This window comes from Serinus canaria, chromosome 2 (genome assembly GCF_022539315.1).
Source record: "Serinus canaria isolate serCan28SL12 chromosome 2, serCan2020, whole genome shotgun sequence".
NCBI lineage: Eukaryota > Metazoa > Chordata > Aves > Passeriformes > Fringillidae > Serinus > Serinus canaria.
In genome coordinates this window covers 150,837,745-150,863,091 of record NC_066315.1, presented here as the reverse complement: position 1 = coordinate 150,863,091, position 25,347 = coordinate 150,837,745, and the positions used below count along the sequence as shown (strand labels likewise).

General features: G+C 45.6%; 2 protein-coding genes and 1 long non-coding RNA gene across 63 annotated transcripts in view; 2 read left to right on the top strand and 1 right to left on the bottom strand.

The window, feature by feature from the left end:
* Positions 1-875: 875 nt before the first annotated feature.
* Positions 876-4,133, top strand: LOC127059166 (uncharacterized). Of its 11 annotated transcripts, XR_007776708.1 has the most exons (4): positions 876-1,007; positions 1,071-3,664; positions 3,825-3,878; positions 3,933-4,064. XR_007776708.1 is itself a non-coding variant. In XM_050970329.1 (3 exons), the coding sequence occupies exons 1-3, from the start codon at positions 3,206-3,208 to the stop codon at positions 4,131-4,133; spliced, it is 768 nt and encodes a 255-aa protein (XP_050826286.1). The 11 variants fall into 11 exon arrangements, 4 of the variants coding, with proteins under 4 accessions (XP_050826286.1, XP_050826287.1, XP_050826288.1 ...); XR_007776703.1 differs by lacking the exon at positions 3,825-3,878 and having other exon boundaries at positions 1,071-3,717; positions 3,933-4,076; XR_007776705.1 differs by lacking the exon at positions 3,825-3,878 and having other exon boundaries at positions 1,071-3,770.
* The window catches only part of ARHGAP39 (Rho GTPase activating protein 39), a 75,893-nt gene continuing 53,804 nt past the window's right edge, over positions 3,259-25,347 (bottom strand). The window contains exons 6-13 of one of the 50 annotated variants that reach the window (XR_007776657.1): positions 20,350-20,442; positions 11,454-11,527; positions 8,852-9,051; positions 7,534-7,625; positions 7,275-7,444; positions 3,703-4,377; positions 3,542-3,649; positions 3,259-3,487 (exon numbers count right to left, since the gene is read on the bottom strand). Coding sequence is in view for 1 of the 50 variants with exons in the window: in XM_050970326.1 (XP_050826283.1) it covers positions 4,183-4,377; positions 7,275-7,444; positions 7,534-7,625; positions 8,852-9,051; positions 11,454-11,527; positions 20,350-20,442 (824 nt within the window). In the remaining 49 variants the exon portion in view is untranslated. Of the gene's footprint in view, positions 4,378-7,274; positions 7,445-7,533; positions 7,626-8,851; positions 9,052-11,453; positions 11,528-20,349; positions 20,443-25,347 lie in introns of all 50 variants that reach the window. The other 49 variants (XR_007776662.1, XR_007776677.1, XR_007776670.1 and 46 more) reach the window with 49 other exon arrangements.
* LOC127059167 (uncharacterized) lies at positions 24,368-25,218 on the top strand. Of its 2 annotated transcripts, none has more exons than XR_007776709.1 (3): positions 24,368-24,451; positions 24,593-25,074; positions 25,137-25,212. It is a non-coding gene; the product is annotated as an uncharacterized LOC127059167 (long non-coding RNA). The 2 variants fall into 2 exon arrangements; XR_007776710.1 differs by having other exon boundaries at positions 24,426-24,451; positions 24,523-25,074; positions 25,137-25,218.

Here is a 25,347-nt window from a genome sequence, read left to right as displayed (position 1 = left end):
ACCCCAGTTTGGGGACCCCCACCCTAATTTGGGGACCTAACCCATGGCACCCCCGTTTTGGGGACCATCCCCATTTTGGGGACTCCCTTCATGGGACCCCCCCCATTTTGGGGACCCCCTTCACCCATTTTGGGGATTGTCCCCATCTTGGTGACCCCCTCCCAATTTTAGGGGACCCCCCCCCAGGCCTTGGGGGGCCATTTTGGTACTCCTTCATTTTGGGGACCATCTCCATTTTGGGGACTTTCTCCACTTTGGGGACCCCCCAGGCCTTGGGGACTCCCCCATTTTGGTGACCCCCTCCATTTTGGGGACCATCTCCTCTTTGGGGACCCCCTCCATGGGAGCCCCCAATTTTGGGGACCTTCTCCACCTTGGTGACCCCATTTTGAGGATCTCCTACCCATGGGACCCCCCCCCCCAATTTTGGGGACCTTCTCCACCTTGGTGACCCCATTTTGAGGATCTCCTACCCATGGGACCCCCCCCCAATTTTGGGGACCTTCTCCACCTTGGGGACACCCCTCATTCCTTGGGGGCCATTTTGGGACCCCCCCCAGTTTGGTGACCTCACCCATGGGACCCCTCCATGTGAACCCCAATTTTGGGGACCTCCAACCCATAGGGACCCCCCCCATTTTGGGGACCTTCTCCACATTGGTGACCCCCTCAGGCCTTGGGGGCCATTTTGGGAACCACCCCCATTTTGGGGACCTCCCACCCATGGGACCTTCCATGGGATCCCCCCATTTTGGGGAACTTCTCCACCTTCGGGACCCCCCCAGGCTTTGGGACTTCCCCCATTTTGGGGACCATCCCAGGATCTTGGGGACCTCCCCACTGTGGGGACCTCCCCTGCTCTCAGGGACCTCTCCATTTTGGGGGATCTGATGGACATTGGGGACACCATGGTGGGACCTGGAGGAGATTTGGGGTCACCAAGGTGGGACCTGGTAGAGAATTGGGGACACCAAGATGGGACCTGGTGGACATTGGATGTCACCAAGGTGGGACCTGGTAGAGAATTGGGGACACCAAGATGGGACCTGGTGGACATTGGATGTCACCAGGTGGGTCCTGCTGGAAACTGGAGGTCACCAAGGTGGGACCTGGAGAAGATTTGGGGTCACCAAGGTGGGACCTGGAGGAGATTTGGGGTCACCAAGGTGGGACCTGGAGGAGATTTGGGGTCACCAAGGTGGGACCTGGTGGAGATCTGGGGTGACCAAGGTGGGACCTGGAGAAGATTTGGGGTCACCAAGGTGGGACCTGGAGGAGATTTGGGGTCACCAAGGTGGGACCTGGAGATCTGAAGATTGAGGGGCACCAAGGTGGGTCCTGCTGGAGGTTGGGGGTCACCAAAGTGGCACCTGGTGGAGATGTGGGGTCACCAAAGTTGTTCCTGCTAGAGATTGGGGGGGTCACCAAGGTGGAACCCGGAAAAGATTTGGGGTCACCAAGGTGGGACCTGGAGGATCTGAAGAAGATTGAGGGGCACCAAGGGGGTCCTGCTGGACGTTGGGGGTCACCAAGGTGGGACCTAGAACTGGTGGGAGCACCAAGGTGGGTCCTCCTGGAAGTTGGGGGTCACCAAGGTGGGACCTGGAGGACCTGGTGGAGATTGGGGGGTGCTCAGGTGGGACCTGGAGCAGTTGATGGTGTCCTGAAGAAGATTGGGGGCACCAAGGTTGGTCCTGAAGAAGATTGAGGGCACCAAGGTGTGACCTGGAGGAGATCGGGGGGAACCAAGGTGTGACCTGGAGGAGATCGGGGGGAACCAAGGTGGAAGCTGGAGGAGATCGGGGGGAACCAAGGTTGGAGCTGGAGGACCTGGAGGAGATTTGGGGTCACCAAGATTTGGGGTCCTGGAAGTGATGGGGGCACCAAGGTGGGACGTGGAGGACCTGGAGAAGATTTGGGGTCACCAAGGTGAAACCTGGAGGAGGTGGAGGCACCAAGGTGGGACCTGGAGGAGATGGGGGCCACCAAGGTTGGTCCAGGAGGAGATCAGGGACACCAAGATGGGTCCTGGAGGACACTGGGGACACCAAGGTGAGCTGGGCAGGACCAGGTGGAGACGGGTGCCCAGGTGGGTCCTGGAGGAGATGATGGAGCACAGGATGGGTCCAGGAGAAGTAGCACAAGGTGATAGACCACAAGATGGGTCTTGGAGGACCTGGAGGAGATGGTGGACACCAGGATGGCTCCAGGAGAAGCAGGAGGAGATGGTGGACATCAGGATGGGTCCAGGAGAAGCTGGAGGAGATGGACACCAAGGTGAGACCTGGAGGAGATGGTGGACGTCAGGATGGGTCCAGGAGAAGCTGGAGGAGATGACAGACACCAGGATGGGTCTTGGAGAAGCTGGAGATGATGGACACCAGGATGGGTCCAGGAGAAGCTGGAGGAGATGAGAGACACCAGGATGGGTCTTGGAGGACCTGGAGATGATGATGGACACCTGGATGGCTCCAGGAGAAGCAGGAGGAGATGATGGACACCAAGGTGAGACCTGGAGGAGATGGTGGACACCAGGATGGGTGCAGAGGGGTCAAGCAGAGCTGTCCTGGGTGGATTTTGCAGGACCAGGAGGAGCTGGTGGGTGCCAAGGTGGGTCCACGAGGAGATCTGGGCCACCAAGAGGGGTTGGGCAGGATCTGGAGGAGGGGAAGGGCACCAGAACAGGTCCAGGAGTTGATGGTGGACCCCAAAATGGGTTCAGGAGGACCAGGAGGAGATGATGGACCCCAAAATGGCTCCAGGAGATGATGGTGGATCCCAAGATGGGTTCAGGAGGACCAGAAGGAGATGATGAACCCCAAGATGGCTCCAGAAGAAGATGCTGGACCCCAAGATGGCTCCAGGAGATGATGGTGGACCCCAAGATGGGCCCAGAAGAACCAGGAGCAGATGGGAGGTCCTGGGACAGGTCCAACAGGGTCGGGCAGACCTGGTGGGTTCCGGGACAGGTCCTGGTGGTACCAACATGTGTGGGACAGGATGGAAGTGGTGACACATGGGGACATCCACCCCACCCAGCTCTTCCAGGATGGACAATCGGCCACCATGACCCTCCCTGGGCCACCACTCCCACGGGGACCTCCCAGGTCTCTTTCCTGTGGGGGACAATTGTCACGGTAGTCCCCTGGTGGCCAGATGAACTTCTCCCACCTTCCCAACCCCATGGAGACCCCTCAGAGCTGGGATGTTCCTTGTGGCTCCCCCAGAGAAGAACCAGGCAGTGACACAGCCAGAAGGTCGGGATGGACCTCAAGGACTTCTCCTTGTCTGGCAGGAAAGGACAGAGACAATCCCTGGATGCTCTCTGTCCATGAGGCCCCGCTGGAGATGGAGCTCACCACGTGGTGAAGCTGGAGAACCTCATGGAGCTCCAGGTTCTTGTGGAGATGGAGCTCCCCACGTGGTGGAGAACCTCATGGACCTCCAGGTTCTTGGTGGAGATGGAGCTCCCCACGTGGTGAAGAACCTCATGGACCTCCAGGTTCTTGGTGGAGATGGAGCTCCCCACGTGGTGGAGAACCATATGGACTTCCTGGTTCTTGGTGGAGATGGAGCTCCCCACGTGGTGGAGAACCTCATGGACCTCCAGGTTCTTGGTGGAGATGGAGCTCACCACGTGGTGGAGAACCTCATGGACCTCCAGGTTCTTGTGGAGATGGAGCTCACCACGTGGTGGAGAACCTCACGGACCTCCAGGTTCTTGTGGAGATGGAGCTCACCACGTGGTGGAGAACCTCACGGACCTCCAGGTTCTTGGTGGAGATGGAGCTCCCCACGTGGTGGAGAACCTCATGGACCTCCAGGTTCTTGGTGGAGATGGAGCTCACCACGTGGTGGAGAACCTCACGGACCTCCAGGTTCTTGGTGGAGATGGAGCTCACCACATGGTGGAGAACCTCATGGACCTCCAGGTTCTTGGTGGAGATGGAGCTCACCACGTGGTGGAGAACCTCATGGACCTCCAGGTTCTTGTGGAGATGGAGCTCACCACGTGGTGGAGAACCTCACGGACCTCCAGGTTCTTGGTGGAGATGGAGCTCACCACGGGGTGGAGAACCTCACGGACCTCCTGGTTCTTGGTGGAGATTGGTGCCACCACCTGGGGACTTTGACCCTCGGAGGGGACGGGGTGGCGGGGTGGGGACGGCGCGGTGGCAGCCGCTATAGGACGCCCTCCATGAAGCTGGTGTCCAGGTGCTGGATGAGGACACGGATGAAGGACATCTCCTTGCGCGTGTTCTCGAAGATGATCCGCGGGTCGTCCGACTGGCAGCGCAGGCAGTTGGGGGCCATCACCATGGCCAGGTTATTGACGTCCATCTTGGTGACGGCCACGTTGGCCGGCTGCACGAAGACCTAGAGGTGGTGGGAGGAGAAAGGTGGAGGTCAAGGGCTAGGTGGGAGATGAGTGGAAGGACCACGTGGACTTGGTTCTTCACCATGTGGTGACCTTGGATAGCCCAAAACCACCCGAGGAGAAGGAAGCAGGAGGGTCATCCAGGTGGCCATGAACACTTGGGGTTGGTGGAGGTGATGGGACTGGTGGGAGATGGGTGGAAGGACCACATGGACCTCCTGGTTCTTGAGAGAGATGGAGGTCACCATGTGGTGACCTTGGAGAACCCAAAACCACCTCAGGAGAAGGAACCAGGAGAGGAGAGTCACCAGGAGCACGAACTCATGGGGTGGGAGGAGGAAGATGGAGGTGATGGGATTGGTGGAACTCCTGGTTCCTTTCCACCATGTGGTGGCCTCAAAGAACCCAAAACCACCTCAGGAGAAGGAACCAGGAGGTTCAGTCAGGAGGCCATGAACACCTGGAGGTGATGGGACTGGTGGGAGATGGGTGGAAGGACCACATGGACCTCCTGGTTCTTGAGAGAGATGGAGGTCACCATGTGGTGACCTTGGAGAACCCAAAACCACCTCAGGAGAAGGAACCAGGAGAGGAGAGTCACCAGGAGCACCAACTCATGGGGTGGGAGGAGGAAGATGGAGGTGATGGGATTGGTGGAACCCTGGTCTTGGCCACCACATGGTGACCTTGAAGAACCCAAACCACCTGAGGAGAGGAAGCAGGAGGGTCGGGAGATGCGGTCACACTGTGGGGCAGTTGGCGAACCAAAACCACCTCCGGAGAAGGAACCAGAGAGGAGAGTCACCCGGAGCACGCAACTCGTGGGGTGGGAGAAGGGAGATGGATGATGAGGGGATGGGGGGGTGGAACCCCTGGTTCTTGGCCACCCACATGGTGACCTTGTGAAGAAACCCAAAACCACCTCAGGAGAAGGAACCAGGAGGGTCAACCAGGAGGCCATGAACACCTGGAGGTGATGGGACTGGTGGGAGATGGGTGGAAGGACCACACGGACATCCTGGTTCTTGGGGAAATGGTGACTTCAAGCCAAACCACCTCAGGAGAAGGAACAAGGAGAGTCACCAGGAGCACGAACTCATCGGGTGGGAGGAGAACGATGGAGGCGATGTGGTTGGTGGGACTCCTGGTTCTTGGCCACCACGTGATGACCTTGGAGAACCCAAACCACCTCAGGAGAAGGAACCAGGAGAATCAAGCAGGAGGACGAACTCATTGGGTAGGAAGAGAATGATGGAGGTGATGGGGTGGGTGGAACTCCTGGTTCTTGGCCACCACGTGATGACCTTGAAGAACCCAAAACCACCTGAGGAGAAGGAACCATGAGGGTCAACGAGGAGCACAAACTCATTGGGCAGGAGGAGGAAGATGGAGGTGATGGGATTGGTGGAACTCCTGGTTCTTGGCCACCATGTGGTGACCTTGGAGAACCCAAAACCACCTCAGGAGAAGGAACCACGAGAGACACCAGGAACACAAACTCATGGGGTGGGAGGAGGGAGGAGGAAGATGGAGATGATGGGATTGTTGGAACTCCTGGTTCTTGGCCACCACATGGTGATCTTAGAGAACCCAAAACCACCCGAGGAGAAGGAACCAGGAGGGTCAACCAGGAGGCCATGAACACCTGGAGGTGATGGGACTGGTGGGAGATGGGTGGAAGGACCACACGGACCTCCTGGTTCTTGAGGGAGATGGGGGTCACCATGTGGTGACATTGGAGAACCCAAAACCACCTCAGGAGAAGGAACCAGGAGAGTCAAGCAGGAGCATGAACTCATGGAATTGGAGGAGGAATATGGAGGTGATGGAGTTGGTGGATCTCCTGGTTCTTGGCCACCATGTGATGACCTTAAAGAACCCAAAACCACCTCAGGAGAAGGCACCAGGAGATCAAGCAGGAGCACAAACTCATTGGGCAGGAGGAGGATGATGGAGGTGATGGGGTGGGTGGAACTCCTGGTTCTTGGCCACCACGTGATGACCTTGAAGAACCCAAAACCACCTGAGGAGAAGGAACCATGAGGGTCAACGAGGAGCACAAACTCATTGGGCAGGAGGAGGAATATGGAGGTGATGGAGTTGGTGGATCTCCTGGTTCTTGGCCACCATGTGGTGACCTCAACCCAAAACCACCTCAGGAGAAGGAACCAGGAGGGTCACCAGGAGCATGAACCCATGGAATTGGAGGAGGAATATGGAGGTGATGGGGTTGATGGATCTCCCGGTTCTTTGCCACCACGTGGTAACCTCAAAGAACCCAAAACCAACTCAGGAGAAGGAACCAGGACAGTCACCAAGAACACAAACTCATGGGGTGGGAGGAGGGGGGGAGGAAGATGGAGGTGATGGGGTTGATGGATCTCCCGGTTCTTTGCCACCACGTGGTAACCTCAAAGAACCCCAAAACCAACTCAGGAGAAGGAACCAGGACAGTCACCAAGAACACAAACTCATGGGGTGGGAGGAGAACAATGGAGGTGATGGGATTGGTGGAACTCTTGGTTCTTGGCCACCACGTGGTGACCTCAAGGAACCCAAAACCACCTCAGGAGAAGGAACCAGGAGGCTCACTAAGTGCATGAACTCATGGAATTGGAGAAGGAAGATGGAGGTGATGGGATTGGTGGAACTCCTGGTTCTTGGCCACCATGTGGTGACCTTGGAGAACCCAAAACCACCTCAGGAGAAGGAACCAGGAGAATCAAGCAGGAGCATGAACTCATTGGGTGGGAGGAGGAAGATGGAGGTGATGGGATTGGTGGAACTCCTGGTTCCTTTCCACCATGTGGTGGCCTCAAAGAACCCAAAACCACCTCAGGAGGAGGAACCAGAGCTGGAGGTCCCCTGGTGGGCCAGCAGAAGGTGCCGCTGGTACCTGGAGGAAGCGGATGAGGTAGCACAGCACCATCTTGTTGATCCGGGGCAGGGAGTGGACGACGGCGATGGCGGCCTCGGGGTTCTCGTAGTGGGAGATGCACTGCTCGTAGAAGTCGTGCGGGATCAGCGGCTCCTCCAGCTCGCGGTACCACAGCTTCAGCAGCGACGCTGCAGAGGACACGGAGGAGAAGAGGAGAAGATGTGAGATCTTCTACACGGAGGTTCCGGTCCTACCAAACATCGCCCCCAGGTCCTACCGGGAACGTGTGGGTCCTCCAAGCCGGTGGGGATCTTCCATTGGTCCACCTGCAGCTTGAGGGCGTTGACCTCGTCGATGTCACCGGGGACCCTGTGGGGGGAAGAGGTGTCAGTGGCCAAGTGACCCATGGGGACCTCTCAGCTCAACAGCTTTGGGTGCTCCAGGGGAGCCAGGAAGGGACATCAGGTGGGCACGGAGCTCATTGGTGCCACCAAGACCCCATCTTGGGGGACGTCATGGAGAAACCTCCATGGCCTTGGAGCCATCTTGGGAGCTTGTTGGTGCCACCAAAATCCCACCATGACTGGTGGCCACCAGAAACCTCCATGGCCTTGGAGCCATCTTGGGAGCTTGTTGGTGCCACCAAAATCCCACCATGACTGGTGGCCACCAGAAACCTCCATGGCCTTGGAGCCGTTTGGGGAGCTTGGTGCCACCACGGCCCCGCCATGACTCTGGTGGCCACCATCGAGAAACCCCCATGGAGCAAGGACAAATCGGAGGGACCCTGGGATGGCTCCACCAAGGCTCTGCCATGACAGGTGGCCACCATTGAGAAACCCCCATGGCCTAGGAGGAAGGAGAAGTTGAGGGAACCCAGTGGATGGTGGCCACCAAGACCCCACCATGACTGTGGTGGCCACCATGGAGTGGGGAGAAGTTGGAGGGACCCACGTGGATGGTGCCATGACTGATGGCCACCATGGAGAAACCTCCATGGCCTTGGAGCTGTTTTGGGAGCTTGGTGCCACCAAGACCTCACCATGACTGTGGTGGCCACCATGGAGAAACCTCTATGGAGCAAGGAGAAGTTGCTGGATGGTGCCACCAAGACCTTGCCATGACTTTGGTGGCCACCATGGAGAAATCTCCATGGCCTTGGAGCTATTGGGAGCTTGGTGCCACCATGACCTCACCACGACTTTGGTGGCCACCATGGAGAAACCTCCATGGCCTTGGAGCTATTGGGAGCTTGGTGCCACCATGACCTCACCACGACTTTGGTGGCCACCATGGAGAAACCTCCATGGCCTTGGAGCTGTTTTGGGAGCTTGGTGCCACCATGACCTCACCATGACTGTGGTGGCCACCATGAAGAAACCTCTATGGAACAAGGACAAATTGCTGGATGGTGCCACCAAGACCTCGCCAAGACTTTGGTGGCCACCATGGAGAAACCCCCATGGCCTTGAAGCACCCACCAGAGGAGAAGAACACCCAGAAATGTGAACTTGCCCCATTTTGAGAAATTTCTTAGGAGAACCTCCAGTTTGCCACCACCACGAGATGTCCCCATGAGCGTGGGGTGGCTTTACCTGAAGATGCCCTCGGTCTGGTCGCCGTTGAGTGCCAGGACCTCCTCGGAGAGCCGGGTCTGCACCCAGGGCAGCTGCCGGTCCGGGTACCGCTCCTTCTGCATGGCCACGATGTCCTGCAGGGAGCTGCCAAACATGGACGGGTTGAAGACGGCGTTCTTGGCGTGACGGATCTCCTCGATGTTCGGCTTCTTCAGGCCCTGCAGGAGACACCAGAGGTCACCCACCGGTGGTGGCCAGGGTGGGATCTGCTCAATCCCACCACCCCCCCGTGTTTGAGCTTCATGGGGATGGTGATGGAGCCGTGGATGGATGGTGGTTCCAAAGTGGTTTCACCATCTGTCATCCATCTGTCCGTCCATCCATCCATCCATCCATCCGTCCATCCATCCATCCATCATCCATCCATCATCCATCCATCCATCCATCCAGCAGCCAGCAGCATCCAGCCAGCCAGCCAGCCAGCAGCCAGCCACAGCCAGCCAGCAGCCATCCACCCCAGCCATCCCAGCCTCAGCCAGCCAGCAACCAGCCAGCCAGCCAGCCAGCCAGCCAGCCATCCTCCAGCCACGCAGCCATCCAGCCAGCCACACCAGCCAGCCAGCCACCCAGCACATCCAGCCAGCCAGCCAGCCAGCCCAGCCAGCCACAGCCCAGCCAGCCAGTCCAGCCATCGCCAGCCAGCCAGCCAGCCAGCCAGCCAGCCAGCCAGCCATCCAGCCATCCATCCAGCCAGCCACCAGCCAGCCAGCCATGCAGCCAGCCAGCCAGCCAGCCAGCCAGCCAGCCAGCCCAGCCAGCCAGCCAGCCAGCCAGCCAGCAGCCAGCCAGCCAGCCAGCCAGCCAGCCAGCCAGCCAGCCAGCCAGCCAGCCACCCAGCCAGCCAGCCAGCCAGCCAGCCAGCCAGTCGCAGCCAGCCAGCAGCCAGCCACCCAGCCAGCCAGCCAGCCAGCCAGCCAGCCAGCCAGCCAGCCAGCAGCCAGCCAGCAGCCAGCCAGCAGCCAGCCAGCCAGCAGCCAGCCAGCAGCCAGCCAGCAGCCAGCCAGCCAGCCAGCAGCCAGCCAGCGCCAGCCCAGCCAGCAGCAGCCAGCCAGCCAGCCAGCCAGCCCAGCCAGCCAGCCAGCCAGCCCAGCCAGCCCAGCCAGCCAGCCAGCCAGCCAGCCAGCCAGCCAGCCAGCCAGCCAGCAGCCAGCAGCCAGTCAGCCAAGCCAGCCAGCACAGCCAGCCAGCCATCCAGCCATCCACCAGCCAGCAGCAAGCCAGCAGCATCCAGCCAGCCATCATCCATCAGCCATCCATCCAGCATCCAGCCATCCATCCAGCCATCCATCCAGCCATGCCATCCAGCCACCAGCCAGACATGCCATGCACATCCATCCATCATCCATCATCCATCCATCCATCCATCCATCCATCCATCCATCCATCCATCCATCCATCCATCCATCCATCCACCATCTTGATTCAGAAGTGGGTCCAACCCTATGGAGCTTGGTGGGACCATGGCCATGCTGGAGGGTCTCCACCGATGGATTCTGCCAGGAGGAGAAGGAGCCGCCATTCTGGGATGCTTTGGGAATGCTGAACTTCTATGCTGGGCTTCCAGAAGGTCTTCAGGAGTTCCTCAGAAAGTTCCCCAAAGGTCCTTCCCTGTAAGGTTTTCAAAAGATCTCCAGAGAGTTTCCAGAAGGTCTCCAGAAGTTCCTTAGAAAGCTCCCAGGAGGTGTCCAGAGAGTTTGCAGAAGGTCTTCTGAAGTTCACCAGATGGTCTCTGCAATGTCTTCAGAAAGTCCCCAGAAAATCCCCAAAAGGTCTCCAGAAAGTCTTCAGAAAGTCTCCCGGAGACTGTCAGAAGTTCTCCTGAAGACCCTTAAAAGGTTCCTCGAAGATCCCTGCAGGATCTTCAGGGAGTTCCCGAGGATCTCCAGAAAGTTCCCAGAAGATTTCCAGAAGATCCTCAGTCTGTCTCCAGGATGTCTTCAGAAGATCCACAGAAGGCCCTTACAAGGTCTCCAGAAAGTCTTCAGAAGGTCTCCAGAAGAATCCCAAAAGTTCTCCAGAAGTTCCTTAGCAAATTCCCAAAGGTCCTCCCTGCAAGGTTTTCAAAAAGATCTCCCGGTGGTCTCTGGAATCTCTTCTGAAGGCCCACAGAAGGTCTTTAAAAAGTTTCCAGAAGGTTCCCAGAAGGTCTCCAAAAGTCTTCAGGAACTTCTCAGAAATTCTCCAGAAGATCCCCAGACAGATTTTAAGAGGTGCCCAGAAGATCCTTTCAAGCTCTCCAGAAGGTTCTTAGAAGTTCTTCAGAAGATCATCAAAACCTTCCCAGAAGCTCCCTACAAGAACTTCTCCAGAAATGTTCCAGAAGGTTCCCAGAAGTTCTCCAGAAGGTCCTTAAACGATCCCCAGATGCTCTCCAGAAGTTCTCCAGGTCTCCAGAAGTTCTCCAGAAGTTCTCCTCACAGCAATCACCCCCTGCCACCACCTCCCTCCCTCCTCCAGCCCCTTCCCCAATCCCAGAAGCTCCTGGATGACCACGGTGGGAGGTCACCTCCTGGTCACCTCCTTGTCCACCCCTTCCCAAGCCCACCCCATTTCCTGGTACCTTCTTGGCCCCGGTCAGCGCCGCCTTCTGGAGTTTGTTGTAGCAGTACTTGGCGTAGGTGCTGATGGCCACCCCTGCAAGAGAAGACGCCCTGGGTGGTGGGATGTCACCTCCAGGATGGTGGGATGTCACCTCCAGGACCTGGCAGAGGTCCTGTCCCCTCCCCATCTCCATCCTTGTCACCACTCACAGGGGGTTTGAGGAGGACAAAAACCTCACAAGAACCTTGGAGGAACCACCAAAGGTGGAGCTCTGGAGCTCCGTGGTGGCTTCATCTTGGGTGGCTTTTGGGGGCCACCACGGCCATGGTCACCACTCCCATCCCATCTGTCTTCTCCAGATCCCACCACTTCCATCTTCATCCCATCCCCTCTTCCTGATGTCCTCCAGTGAGGAGATGTCACCTATCCCAACAGCCCTGGGGACCTGGTGGGGCCTTCTGGACCATCCCAACAGCCCTGAGGACCTGGTGGAACCATCTGGACCATCCCAGAAGAAGCTCTGGGGACCTGGTGGGACCTTCTGGACAATCCCAAAAGCCCCAGGGACCTGGTGGAACCATCTGGACCATCCCAGAAGAAGCCGTGAAGACCTGGTGGGAACTTTTGGATCATCCCAACAGCCCTGGGGACCTGGTGGAACCTTCTGGATCATTCTCAGAGCACTGGGGACCTGGTGGGACCTTCTGGATCATTCTCAGAGCACTGGGGACTTGGTGGGACCTTCTGGACCATCCCAGAAGAAGCTCTGGGGACCTGGTGGAACCATCTGGACCATCCTAGAAGAAGCCATGAAGACCTGGTGGAACCTTTTGGATCATCCCAACAGCCCTGGGGACCTGGTGGAACCTTCTGGATCATTCTCAGAGCACTGGGGACTTGGTGGGACCTTCTGGACCATCCCAGAAGAAGCTCTGGGGACCTGGTGGAACCATCTGGACCATCCTAGAAGAAGCCATGAAGACCTGGTGGAACCTTTTGGATCATCCCACAGCCCTGGGGACCTGGTGGGACCTTCTGGATCATTCTCAGAGCACTGGGGACTTGGTGGGACCTTCTGGACCATCCCAGAAGAAGCTCTGGGGACCTGGTGGAACCATCTGGACCATCCTAGAAGAAGCCATGAAGACCTGGTGGGAACTTTTGGATCATCCCAACAGCCCTGGGGACCTGGTGGAACTTTCTGGACCATCCCGGGAGAAGCTCTGGGACCTGATGGGACCTTCTGGACCATCCCAGGAGAAGCTCTGGGACCTGATGGGACCTTCTGGACACCCACCCACCGGGTGGCCCCAGCCATGGAACCCTCTGATGGAACGATGGAGCGGTCGGGGTGGGGAGGGACCTTTGAGGAGCTTCTCGACCCAACCCCGCCGGGAGAGCGGGCTGGGCTTTGGGATGCAGCCCAGGAGAAGATGGATCAAGGACCTCCAGAGGGTGGAGTTGGGGGGACCTGGTGGGATCTGGTGGGATTTGGTGGGGTTTTATGGGATCTGGTGGGACTTGGTGGCATCTGGGGAACTGGGATGGGGATGGGGGTGGGCATCTGTGTGACATGGTGGGATCATGGTGGACCGGATGGGATGGGGGGATTGGGGGGACTGGAGGCCTGGTGGATCAGAGGGATTGGATGGAATCTGGTGGGATTGATGGGATATGGTGGGACCTGTGGGATTTGATGGCCCTGATGGGATTTGGTGGGACCTGATGGGATTTGGTGGAATCTGGTGGGATCTGGTGGGATTTGGTGGAATTGGGGATCTGGTGGATTGTGGGACCTGATGGGACCTGGTGGGATCTGATGGTTGGACCGGTGGCCCGGATGGGACCTGGTGGGACAGAGCGGGTCGGGTGGGATTGATGGGACCTGGTGGGGACCTGGTGGGATCTGATGGGCCCTGGTGGGATCTGATGGGACCTGGTGGGACCGGATGGGATCTGGTGGGATTTGGTGGGACCTGGAGGGCCCTGGTGGGATCAGATGGGATTTGATGGGATCTGGTGGGATTTGATGGGATCTGGTGGGACCTGGTGGGATTTGATGGGCCCTGATGGGATCTGGTGGGACCTGATGGGATCTGATGGGTCCTGGTGGGACCTGGTGGGACCAGATGGGATCTGATTGGACCTGATGGGTCCTCGTGGGATTTGATGGGTCCCTGATGGAGTTAGTGGGTCCTGGTGGATCGGCTGGGCCATGCTGGATCTGCTGGGACCTGCTGGGATTGCGGGCATGCTGGATCTGCTGGGACCTGGTGGGACTGCTGGGCCCTGCTGGGATCTGATGGACCTGGTGGGTCTGGTGGGATTTGGGTGGGCCCTGGGGGGGATATGCGGGCCCTGCTGGGATCTGCTGGGACCTGGTGGGATCTGCTGGGACCTGGTGGGATCTGCTGGGTCTGCTGGGACCTGGTGGGATCTGCTGGGACCTGGTGGGATCGTGGGCCTGCTGGCGATTGCTGGGCCTGATGGGATCTGCTGGGACCTGCTGGGCCTGCTGGGATTCGTGGGGACCTGGTGGGATCTGCTGGGACCTGCTGGGATCTGCTGGGACCTGGTGGGATCTGCTGGGACCTGCTGGGATCTGCTGGGACCTGGTGGGATCTGCTGGGCCCTGCTGGGATCTGCTGGGCCCTGCTGGGATCTGCTGGGCCCTGCTGGGACCTGGTGGGATCTGCTGGGACCTGGTGGGATCTGACGGGACTGGTGGGCTCTGCTGGGCCCTGCGGGATCTGGCTGGGCCCTGGTGGGATATGATGGGACTGGGGGGATCTGCTGGGGCCCTGCTGGGATCTGATGGGCCTGGTGGGATATGATGGGGGGGACCTGGGGGGATTGATGGGCCCTGCTGGGATCTATGGGACTGTGGGATCTGGATGGGAACTGGTGGCGATCTGCTGGGCCCTTGTGGGATCTGCTGGGGCCATGTGGAATCTGATGGGACTGGTGGGATCTGCTGGGAAATGGTGGGGGAGCTGAGGGACTTGGTGGATATGATGGGCCCTGCTGGGATCTGCTGGGACCTGGTGGGTCTGCTGGGACCTGGTGGATTCTGCGGGCCCTGGCTGGGATCCCACCGCGTGTTGAAAGCGTTCAGCACCACACCGGAGCTCCTGGAGGCTCCTGCTGGGGGGTCTGCCCGGTCACGGGAGCCAACTCCCCTCCAGGGCATTCCTCTCAATAATTAAATCACTAATTATTCCATAATTCCTTAATTACCTACATGAATTAAATTATTCCATTATGATACCAATGAATTGAATTATAAATCATTTTAATTCTATTATTATTGGACTCAAGATTTCTAATATTCGACCAATATTAAAAGAAATTAAATAAAAACTATTATTCATTAAAGGAAAATTTCGGGTGATTAATGATAATAAATGGCTGGATGAATAAATATTTGTACATATGATAAGTATTAATAATGAACTAATTAAATATTTTATGTTATTAAAGGTAAAGCAACATTATATCATCATAAGATTAGGCTTTATAATTAATAGCATGATCAATAATATGATTAATAAGGTATATTATCAATTAATTTGGGGGATTTCTCAATTAAATTATACATCAGTTAGTAAATTAAAACCAATTGGATATTAATTATAATAATGAAACGAGAAGTAGGAAGATGGGGGGGGCGGGAGAGGAAGACAATAGCACGAAAACGAAGGAAAGGGAATGAAGGAAGGAAGAGGGGAAAGAGGGGGAAGAAAGCGAGAGGGGAGGAAGAAGAGGGGAAGATGGAAGACGAAGGAACAGAGGAGAAGGAAGGGAGGAGGAAGCAAGGAAGAGAGGACCGGAAGAAGGACAGAGACAGGAGAAGGACAGAAGGGGCGAGTGCACCCTCGCAACCTATTCTCTCTTTACTTCTTTCCTTTTCAGTTTACTTTCCTCCTCTTTCCCTTACTCCCCTTCACTCTCTCGCTTTATTATTATAAAATAAAATGATTGTCTATGTATTATTGTTATTATAACTTTACATAGTACAAACATAAATATTATAAATTATTGGTAATATTTATAAATACTATTGTAAAATTTAATAAATATTTCTGGTAATTTGTATTATCTATAAATTACATCATATTGCATTATGGTCTACATATCAAAAAATAAATATTTTGTTAATGATTAGGAAAGGAACATTGAATTACTGTTTAACAAGAGACTTATAAATAATAGGAACATATTGTTTTCATGCCATCTTTATTAAACTAAATATTATTTAAATTATTTATATATAATGTCAATTAAAATATATTAAAATAATAAATTAAAATAATAAATTTATGTTATAGCAATAATATTTATGTATATTTAAATAGAATTATTATATAAATATATATTATATAATTTTTATTAATGTATAATTTGCATTATCTGCTATGATACATTCCATTTAATAATCAATTATTAAAATTAATATTAATACTTATTATTACTATAATTAATAGTAGAGTTCTAATATTATATAATTATTATAGCAATAATAATGGTAATAATAATGGTAAATTAAATATATTATATCATGTAATAGAAATAATAATGGAAATTGTAATAATAATAGTATTAATAATGGTACTAATAATATTAATATTAATATTAATATTTATTATTAATAATAAATAATAAATCCCCATATGTCCTACATATGATAGAACATCTCCCCAACATTTTATTTATAGAAATTATATATTAGATATTAATAATCTCTAATTATTGCAATCTCTAATTATTATTATTATTAATATATCTGTGTGTAATAATAGTTTTCTAATTAGAATTCTTTATAATTACAAATGTATTTGTATGTACCGAGGAAATATTTTAAATTAATTAGAAATAAAAAGACAATTTAATTATATTAATGACTATAAATACAATGTAAAGAATTATAATTAGAAATTATAATAATGATAATGATAATTAAAATAATGAAATTACAAAATATTACTATTACAATATCATTACTCCTATGGTTTTCTTCTTTATATTAAAATTTAATATTAATATTAATACTAACATCAACATTCCACTATTATTATTATTATTATTATTATTATTATATTATTATTATATTATTATTATTATTATTATTATTATTATTATTATTATTATTATTATATTACTCTTAATATTTGGAATATTTTTAATAATATTTATAATAATAATTGTTACTATTACCACTCCTGCTATTATTATTATTTGCTGATTAATAATTGCCATTACCAATTATTAATATGACTATCATAAATATTAATATTATTATTATTAACATCCATATTAATATTTGTTATTAATAGGATTGTAATATCCTATTAATGCTAAAAATATTAATAATATTATTGCTGCTAATAATCCCAATATTTATAATATGAATGAGAATATAATTATTGCATTTTTATTATTATTGCTAATTTTTATTATTATTACTAGCATTAATAGTATTAATGATTCTTTTAATAATAGTAATGCTAATAAAATATTTGTATTTGTATTAATACTAATAATAATTCTATTAATGCATCATCTATTAATATTTGTTATTATTAATAATACTGACATCAATATTACAATTTATTATTAATATAATCCTAATACTACAAATCATATTTATTCTATATTATTATATTAATTATTACTCAATTACTCTATTAATAATGGCAATATTAATGATATAACTACAGAATTTCCACCAACTTTATCTCACCCCTATTAATTACACCAATTAATAGAATAATACTAATGCTAATACTGCAATTATTAATACTGATAATTCTAATATGAACATTAATAATATCAGTATTACATAAATTCCACCAACTCTATCTCACCCCTAATAATTAACCCAATTAATAGAATAATATCAATGCTGATAGTACTGCCAATACTAATTTGAATATTGGCACTAATTCTATTAATGCTTCAGTTATTACTAATATTATTAGAGAAATTAACCCAACTCTATCTCACCCCTATTAATTACCCCAATTAATGCAGTAATAATATTAATACTAATATGAATAGTAACTCTGCTGCTAATACTAAAAATACTACCAGTACTAATATTAATTATGACTAATTATATTTATACTGATATTAATAATAATATTGAAATAAATAATTTAAACCAACTGTATCTCACCCTATTACCCCAATTAATGCAATGATAATATTAATACTAATAGCAATACTAATAATACTAATGCTGATATTAATACCAACACTAATACCACTGATAATATAAATAATAATCTGATTACCTAAACAACTCCAGCTCATCCCTATTAGTTACCCTAATCAATGTAATAATAATATTAATACAAATATCAGTACTAATAATATGCTAATAGGAATGCCAACACTATACTACTAATACTAATATCATTAATAATGTAATTACCGAAATGACACCAACTCTATCTCACCCCTATTAATTACCCCAATTAATCTAATACTAATATTACTCCTAATAACTTATACTAATATTACTCCTAATAACTTACACTAATATTAATACCAACACTAATGCTAATAATATTACATAAATGACACCATCTATATCTCACCCCTATTAATTACCCCAATTAATGAAATTATTAGCACTAATACCAATACCAATAATACTAATGTGGATATTAATACCAACTCTAATACTACTAATATTAATAATATCAATAATGGTATATAAATAACTCCAACTCAATCTCTCCTCTATTAATTACCGCAATTAATGTAAAATAATATTAATACTAATACCAATACTAACAATACTAATGCTAATGTTAATGCCAACACTAATACTACTAATACTGCTAATATTGAGAATATTAATATTATTAAATGACACCAAGTCTATCTGACCCCTATTAATTACCCCAATTAATGCAATAATAATATGAATACTAATACCAACACTAATAATACTAACACTTAGTTAGTATTATTACAACTAATATTAAAAGACTATTACCACTAATATTAAAAATCCAGCTCTATCTCACCTGTATTAATTACCCCAATTAATATAGTTATAATACTAATACCAACACTAATAATACCAAACTAATATTAATACCAACCCTATTACCACTAATAATAAGAACCCAGCTCTATCTCACCTGTATTAATTACCCCAATTAATGCAATAATAATATTACTACTAATACCAACACTAACAATACTAACACTAAGATTAATACCAACACTAATACTACTAATATTAATAAGAATAATGGTAATAAATAAATAACACCAACTCTATCCGGCCCCTATTCATTATCCCAATTAATATAATAATAATAATATTATTACTACTAATAGTACTAACACTTATAATAATACCAACACTAATACTACTAATACTACTAATATTACATTAATTACACCAACTTTATGTCATCTCTAGTAATTACTCCAATTAATGCAATGATAATATTAATACTAATACCAATACTAATACTACTGATGCTGATAGTAATACCAACACTAATACCACTGATAATAGAAATATTAATATTATTACCTAAACAACACTAAAACTATCTGACCCTACTAATTACCTCAATTAATATAGTAATAATACTAATACCAATACTAATTATACTGACGCTCATATTAATACCAACACTATTACCTCTAATATTAAAAACCCAGCTCTATCTCACCGGTATTAATTACCCCAATTAATGCAATAATTATATTAATACTAATACAATACTAAGAATACTAATGCTAATATTACAACCAACACTCATACTACTAATACTGCTAATATTAAGAATAATAATATTATTAAATAAATGGCATTAAGTCTATCTGACCCCTATTAACTACTCCAATTAATGCAATAATAATATTAATACTAATGCCAATACTAATAATTCTAACACTAATATTAATACCAACACTAATACTACTAATATTACATAAATTACACCAACTCTATCTCACCCCTAATAATTACCCCAATTAATCTAATAATAATATTACTACTAATACCAACACTACCAATACTATTGCTAATATTAATACCAACCCTATTACCACTAATATTAAGAACCCAGCTCTATCTCACCTGTATTAATTACCCCAATTAATGCAATAATAATATTAATACTAATACAACACTAACAATACTAATGCTAATATTAGTACCGATACTAATACTACTAATATTAATAGGAATATTATTAAATAAATCACACCAACTCTATCTGACCCCTATTAATTACCTCAATTGATATAATAATAATATTAATACTGACACTAATACTAATAGTATGCTAATAATAATACTAATACTAATAATACTAATATCAATAATATCAATGAAAATATTACTTAAATGACACCAACTCGATCCAACCCCTATTAATTACCCCAATTAATAAATAATAATATTAATGCTAATACCAATACTAATAATACTAATGTTAATACCAACACTAATGCTACTAATAGTACTAATATTAAGAACACTAATATTATTAAATAAATGACAATAAGTCTATCTTACCTCCTATTAATTACCCCAATTAATATAATATTTTATTACTAATAATACCAATACTAATTATACTAACACTCATATTAATACCAACGCTATTACCCCTAATATTAAAAATCCAGCTCTATCTCACCTGTATTAATTACCCCAATTAATATAATATTTTATTACTACTAATACCAATACTAACAATACTAATGCTAATATTAATACCGACACTAATACTACTAATATTAATAACAATAATATTATTAAATAAAGCATACCAAGTCTATCTGCCGGCTATTCATGATTAATTAATCAATAATTAACCCAAATTAATTAGCTGACGCCCCCGTCCCGGCGGGGGCATTGTGGGAAGGCGCCCCCTCCCTACCCGGGCTCTCCTGGCTCTGGGCCTTGGGCTTCTTGCGCAATTTGGGTTTCTTCTGATTGGTCCTGGCCAGGAGGTGCCGCAGGTGCCGCGAGACTGGGGCGGGGCAGCGGGAAAGGGGCGGGGAAAGGGCGGGGCAGCGGGAAAGGGGCGGGGAAAGGGGCGGAGCAGCGGGAAAGGGGCGGGGAAAGGGGCGGGGCAGCGGGAAAGGGGCGGGGCAGCGGGGAAAGGGGCGGGGCAAGGGCGGGGCAGCGGGAAAGGGGCGGGCAGCAGGAAAGGGGCGGGGAAAGGGCGGGGCAGCGGGAAAGGGGCAGGAAAGGGGGGGGGGCGGGAAAGGGGCGGGGAAAGGGGAGGGGAAAGGGGAGGGGATGGAGATGGGAACAAAAATGAACATAGAAATTAACATGGAAAACAGAAATTAACAACCAAATTAACACGGGAAACATGAAATGAACATTCAAATTAACATGGGAAACATGAAATGAACATTCAAATTAACATGGGAACTGAAATTAACTCCAAATTAACATGGGAACTGAAATTACCAACCAAATTAAAATGGGAACTGAAATAAACAACCAAATTAAAATGGGAAAAATGAAATTGTACCCAAATTAAAATGGGAACTGAAAATAACTCCAAATTAACATGGAAAACATGAAATTAACTCAAAATTAAAATGGAAAACATGAAATTAACTCAAAATGAAAATGGGAAACATGAAATTAACAACCAAATTTAAATGGGAAACATGAAATTAACAACCAAATTTAAATGGGAACAGAAATTAACAACCAAATTAAAATGGGAAACTGAAATTACCTCCAAATTAAAATGGGAACTGAAATTAAACCCAAATTAAAATGGGAAACATGAAATTAAATCTAAATTAAAATGGGAACTGAAATTAAACCCAATTTAAAATGGGAAACATGAAATTAAATCTAAATTAAAATGGGAATAGAAATTAACTCCAAATTAAAATGGGAAACATGAAATTAACTCCAAATTAAAATGGAAAACATGAATTTTAATTTCAGTTAATTTCAGTTCCCAAATTAAAATGGGAACTGAAATGAAACCCAAATTAAAATAGAAAACATGAAATGAACTCAAAATTAAAATGAAAAACATGACATTAAACCCAAATTAAAATGTGAACTGAAATTAAATTTTGAATTAAAAAAACCGAAATTAAAATTAAAATTGAAAAAATTAAATTGAAAACCTGAAAGATAGTTACATTAAAATGGAAATTAAACCAAAAATTAAATGAAAATTAAAATTGTATTAGAAATTAAAATTAAAATAAAAACTAATCTTGGAATTAAAACAAAAAATTCAATGTAAAATTAGAATTGTAATTCCAATCGAAATTAAAATAAAAATTACTAATAAAGTTAAAATTGAAATTAAAATTAAAATTATGATTGAAATTAAAATTAAATTCAAATAAAAATTAATATTAAATTAAAATTTAAGAAATTGAATTTGAAATTAAAAGAAAAAATTCAATGTGAAACTAAAATCGAAATTAAAAAATTAATGTTAAAATTACAATTAAAACAAAAAATTCAATGTAAAATTATAATTGAACTTAAAATTATAACTGAAATAAAAATGAATATGAAAATTAAAAGTAAAAATGTAAAATAAAAATTCAGGTTTTTAAAATTTCCATTTTGAAGTTTTAAAATTTAATAAATTGTAAAATGTATAAATTAAAAAATTTAAAATCTAAATTGATTAAAATTATAATTGATAATTAAAATGATTAAATTTAAAATTAATATTATACATTAAAAATTTTAAGAATTAGTGAAGTTGAAATTAAAATCGAAATAAATTCAATGTGATTACTAACAATCGAATTTTCATAAAATTTCCAATGTAAATTGCAATTTAAAACAAAAAATTCAATGTAAATTTATCAATGGAACTTAAAATTACACTGGACAATTCAAACGATATGCGAAAATTATCTAGAGTAACATAGTGAAATAAAATTCAGGTATAAAATTCAAGAAATTTCATAAAATTTCAATTTAAATTGCAAATTAAAACAATTATAAATTTCAATGGAATTAAAATTAAAATTGAAATTAAAATAAAATTAATATTAAAATTGAAATTAAAAACTAATTGAATTTTAACGTTTAATTACAATTGAAATAAAACAAAAATTAAATTAAATTTTAAATTACGATTGAAATTGAAATAGACAAATCTCGATATAAATGGAAATTGAAAAAAAAAATTGTTAGTAAAATAAAATTTAAGAATAAAATTGAAATTAAAATTTTTAACATAATTACAATTGAAATTAAACAAAAAAATAAATTGAATTTAAAGTTATAATTGAAATGAAAATAGAAAAATAAATAGCAAGAGAAATTAAAAATAAATTGAAATGGAAATGAATATTAAAATTAATAAAATTAAAATAAAATATAAATTTGACATAAAATGGGAATGGGCACTAAAATAAAAATTAATGTGAAATTAAAATTTGAAATTTGAAAAGAAAATGAAACTTGAAATAAAACTAAAAGTAAAGATTGTAATTAAAATTTGAAATTCAATTCTAATTAAAATTAAAATTACAATAAAAAATTGAAATTAAAATAAAGAACCAAAAGAGAATGAAAAGAAAAATGGAAATTAATTCAAATTAACAACTGAAATTCCAACACTGAAATGGAATTAGAATTGAAATTAAAAAAAACAAAATTAAATTAAATTAAATTAAATGTCAAGGGGCATTAAAAAGAAAATAAAATAAAGAATTGAAAGTAAAAGAAAAGGAAAATTGAAAGGAAAATGGACAAAGAAAATGGAAATGAAAAGAAAGACCTGAATTGAAACAAAATTACAAAATTTAATTAAAATGAAAATATAAAAATAAAAAAATCCATAAATAAAATGAAACTCAAATAATTAAAATAAAATCAAAGAGAATTAAGGAAATAATTAAAAATAAAATAAAAGAAAATTAAATAAACAAAGATTTAAAAATTTAATGAAAATCAATAATTCAATGGAAATAAATTAAAATAAAAAATAAAGAAATTTAAAAATAAATCAGAAATAAATAAAATCTAAATTAAAAAGAGAATTAATGAGTAAAAAGGAAATTAAGGAAAGCAAATAAAAATAAAATTAAATTTAAAACTTATTTAAGGCTGAAACTAAAAGGAAGGAAATGAAAATAAAATGGAAATCAAAGCCCGATTAAGATGGCAATGAATATGCAAATTTAACCAAATGAGATGGACTCGGAAATGCAAATGAGAACAAATCAACGTCGACAAGGGAACCAATCAACACAAAGAGAAGGAAAAACCACGGCGAATCAGAACGAGGCTGGAATCTGGGAATTCCCGGGGCAGGGCTCTGATTGGCTGCGGGGGAGTTGGGGGCGGAGCCTCTGATTTGGCGGGAAATGAGTTTGACACCTCTGGTGGGACCGAGCCATGGCGACATTCCCGGGAATCCCGCGGGGTCTTCTCCACCTTCCGTGGCCACCTGGGCTGGGGACATCTCCTGGTGTGTCCCCCCCACCCTGGGATGTCCCTCCAGGAGCTGAAGGACAACTCGGAACCCCGGGAGAAATCCGGGATCCAAAATCCCAAATCCTCCGGGATTCCCGATCCCACCTCGGCCGCGACCCCCCGGGAGGTGGCATTGACTCACGGGGACATCCGGACAGGGAAGGGTTTGGGAACAACCAATCCCAAGGCTGGAGAGGATCTCCTCAAATTCCCAAATTCCTCCAATTTCTGTCTCCTTCTCCGGGCCCTGACCTAAAACCTCCGGAGATGGGAATCTTCTGGGTTCCATCCCAACATTGGGGATTTTTTGGGATCCAAAGCTACTCGAGAGGAAACATCTGGAGGTGGGAATGGTGGAAAACTTGGAATCCTGGAATTCTGGATCCAAAGGTACTTGAGGAGAATCATCTGGAGGTGGGAATGATGGAAACCATGGAATAATGTAATTTTGGATCCAAAGATACTAGGGATGAAACAGCTGGATGTGGGAATGATGGAAACCATGGAATCCTGGAATTTTGGATCCAAAGCTACGTGAGAAAAAACATCTGGAGGTGGGAATGATGGAAACCATGGAATCCATGGAATTCTGGATCCAAAGCTACGTGAGAAAAAACATCCGGAGGTGGGAACAATGGAAACCATGGAATCCTGGAATTCTGGATCCAAAGCTACTCGAGAAGAAACATCTGGAGGTGGGAATGATGGAAACCTTGGAATAATGGAATTCTGGATCCAAAGATACTAGGGATGAAACAGCTGGAGGTGGGAATGATGGAAACCTTGGAATTACAGAATATTGGATCCAAAGCTACTTGAGAGGAAAGATCTAGAGGTGGGAATGATGGAAACCATGGAATCCTGGAATTCTGGATCCAAAGGTGCTCGAGAAGTAACATCTGGAGGTGGGAATGATGGAAACCATGGAATTCTGAAATTCTGGATCCAAAGCTACGTGAGAAAAAACATCTGAAGGTGGGAATGATGGAAACCATGGAATTCTGGATCCAAAGCTACTTGAGAAGAAACATCTGGGGGTGGGAACGATGGAAACCTTGGAATCCTGGAATTCTGGATCCAAAGCTACTTGAGAGAAAAGAGCTGGAGGTGGGAATGATGGAAACCTTGGAATTACAGAATTCTGGATCCAAAGCTACTCGAGAAGAAACATCTGGAGGTGGGAATGATGGAAACCATGGAATTCTGGATCCAAAGGTACTTGAGGAGAATCATCTGGAGGTGGGAATGATGGAAACCATGGAATCCTGGAATTCTGGATCCAGAGCTACTTGAGAAGAAACATCTGGAGGTGGGAATGAGGGAAACCATGGAATCCTGGAATTCTGGATCCAAAGCTACTCCAGAAGAATCTGGAGGTGGGAATGCTGGAAACCACGGAATCCTGGAATGGTTTGGGTTGGAAGGACCTTGAGGGGATGGGAGAAGTTCC